Source organism: Carassius carassius, chromosome 26, assembly GCF_963082965.1.
Source record: "Carassius carassius chromosome 26, fCarCar2.1, whole genome shotgun sequence".
Classification (NCBI taxonomy): Eukaryota; Metazoa; Chordata; class Actinopteri; order Cypriniformes; family Cyprinidae; genus Carassius; species Carassius carassius.
This window is the reverse complement of record NC_081780.1, coordinates 22,904,147-22,907,154: the sequence shown is the minus strand read 5'-3', so window position 1 is coordinate 22,907,154 and position 3,008 is coordinate 22,904,147. Positions and strand designations below refer to the sequence as shown.

The following is a 3,008-nucleotide window of genomic DNA, read 5'->3' as shown; positions in this document are numbered from 1 at the left end:
CACTTCCATTTTTCTCTTCAGTCTCTTTATTTTGCCCTGTTATCCATCTCTCTCATGATTTTAATACTCAATATTGAACAAAACTATACTTTACAATACAATACTCTACAATACTACAATGTCTTTATAGAAGAATTCTAATACTGTACACGAGTCATGTTTTTTCCCTTACAAAAATTAACAATGCTTTTATTAGCCTATATAAAAGTAAAATAACCTTTTTTTTTTTTTTTTGTATTTATTCTTAAATACATTTGTAAAAATTTTTTTACATTTTTGGTTACCACAGTTAAACAATAGTAACCATTTTCTCTGGATTTATAGTTAAATATTAAAATGTAAATTTTTGTAAGGTTTGTGTTGTCGTCTGTCGTAGCTCCCCCTAAACCCAAAAAAAAAATCTGAATATTTTTCAGCTAAATTACTACTGTAACATTAAAACAGATAATAATGATGTCCTTTATATAGTATTTTGAGTTATGACTGATGAGCAACGTGCTGCTGCTTGATTAAATAAATAAAAAAACAAAGACAAAAAAGTATCTTTACAGATGAAACTGACCTGAAACCCTGAACAGGAGTTCTGCTTCTCTGCTCCAGCAGTCCTCTCTCTCTCGCTCTCTCTCTCTCTCTCTCTCTCTCTCTCGCATTGATTACTCTGAGTCTGATCCAAACCGTTTGGCGGAGGCGCGGAGAGCGCGCGAGTCATGACTTATTAGAGATTTAATTATCAAATGGCGGATTCGCAAATGATCGCTTTAGTACATTCGGCAGGCAATTATACAAAAATGATATTAAATAGTGGGGCAAAATCGGCTGCCAGGCCACCGGGAATTGTCCCGTTTCTCCCGGTGTCCAGTCCGCGCCTGATTTCCACAGACACGCAGAATGTGCAAGTCATATATTGCATTTTTGGGGCTTAATATTCACAGACACTAGTCCATGTCATGTTTTGATTCAAGTGTACTGACCTACTTTTGATTTAGTCATCCAAAATGTGGCATATTCCGTCCGCGTTAGGCATTTCGTTTTTATGACTGGAGTCTACGAACCAGACTGTATTTCCGCATCCCGGAAATTATTAGGGCGGTATGTCTCAGAATAGTCAGTGCAATTTGGGAAAGAAATCAGTTAAATCTGTATGTGGATGTGTGTAAATATTCAAATGTAATCCCCTTTGTAATCGTAAAAAATTTCATAAGTAACTGTAATTTAATTACTCATTTTTTTGTAGTAACTGTAACTTATTACAGTTACAATAATTTTGTAATTAAATTACGTAACGCTGTTACATGTAACTAGTTACTCCCCAACACTTCTTGTGATGAGAAACATCTCTGCTGAGCAACAAAAAGAACACAACACTTTACAATACAACATAATTTAAGTGTTTGAAATAACTTCATTTTCTCATCTGATATAGCTTCTTATCACAGAATGACAAATGTATGTTCAACACTAAAAAAGGCTAAACAGATTAGAAATAAATTATAAAAATGCTTAATTATTATGAAAATACCCAAGGTGGTTTTAAGAACACGAATAACCAATACATTGTCAGTCTAGTGTTTATTTTCTTAATGTTTTATCATTCAAAGCCTTTTATCTTTAATTCAGTTTCAACTATGTAATGTGAAAAAGGTCCATTCAAAAACTAGGTGTTAAAACATACTAGCAACTAGTTAATTATGTTAGCAACTGCACAGCAACACCCTAGCAACCATCCTGAGTACCTTGCCAACTGCATAGCAAAATACTTTTGTTTACTGACATAAAAAGATTTACCCTGTGTGTGTTTTTTATAGTGTGGATCATGGAGGAGAATCCAGGATTACAGCAGGGCTAAATAAATGTATGTCAGCACACACATAAAGCTTTACTGATAAATGCTGTGTTTTAAATGTCTCTTTTTGTGTTCAGATGCCTGTTTTCTCACACTGGATCCAAACACAGCAAATAATCAACTCATTCTGTCTGAGGAGAAAAGAAAGGTGACATGTTTGGATGAGAAACAGTCATATCCTGATCATCCAGACAGATTTGATGGGCATCCTCAGGTGTTGTGTACAGAGAGCATTTATGGACGTTGTTACTGGGAGATTGAGTGGAGTGGTGATGATGGTGTGTATATAGCAGTGTCGTATAAGAGCATCAGCAGGAAGGGAGATGGTGATGAGCAATGGTTTGGATGTAATGATCAGTCCTGGAGTTTGATCTGCTATCCTGACAGATACTCATTCAGACACAATAAGATAGTGACTTGTCTCCCTGTGAGGCCCATCAGTAGTAGAATAGGAGTGTTTGTGGATCACAGCGCAGGTACTCTGTCCTTCTACAGCATTTCTGACACAGTGAGCCTAATCCACACAGTCCAGACCACATTCACTCAGCCGCTCTGTCCTGGGTTTAAAGTTTATTATAAATCATCTGTGAAACTGTTTTGACAATTGACAGGAGATTCTAACAATAATGCTTTGAGCTGCATGATAAATCAGTAACAGTGAGATGTTAGATGTTATTTCTTTAAAATACATTAATACTGCAGCTGTACTTATGTCAGTGAGAATAGATTAAATAAAATGTGTGTAATAAATCTTCATATAAACCGTAAGATCAGTGTGTTTTTGTGCATAGGCAAACTGTGTGTTGCTTTTATTATTTTTCATTTAATCATTTATTCCATTAAATCATATGATAGTTTAGAATAATCATTTTAACCATTTATATACTCATTTCATTGATTTGTTCATTAATTAGTCATTTATATTATTGTTTTTTTAAATATATTTTTCCATTGTTTAGTCTTATGATGTGTGCTTCAAGAGCCATGTGTCACAGCTGCTTGTTGGTGTGCCAATTTTAGCAGAGGGCACTCTTTTGAACTCTCGTTTGTTTGCATTGAACTCCAACTCCCATCACCCTTTGCCTGGACTATCTCATTGTCCTTAGCTGTGGGTGATTACCCCTTTAGCCCACCTGTATATATATACAATACTGAGTTTTGGTTT

At 35.1% G+C, this 3,008-nt stretch overlaps 1 protein-coding gene across 1 annotated transcript in view; it reads left to right on the top strand.

The window, feature by feature from the left end:
* LOC132105974 (stonustoxin subunit alpha-like) overlaps positions 1 to 2,646 on the top strand; it is a 15,305-nt gene extending 12,659 nt beyond the window's left edge. The window contains exons 4-5 of the mRNA XM_059511559.1: positions 1,806 to 1,852; positions 1,921 to 2,646. Coding sequence (XP_059367542.1) covers positions 1,806 to 1,852; positions 1,921 to 2,444 — 571 coding nt within the window. The 3' untranslated portion in view covers positions 2,445 to 2,646. The remainder of the gene's footprint in view (positions 1 to 1,805; positions 1,853 to 1,920) is intronic.
* The last annotated feature ends 362 nt before the right edge of the window (positions 2,647 to 3,008 follow it).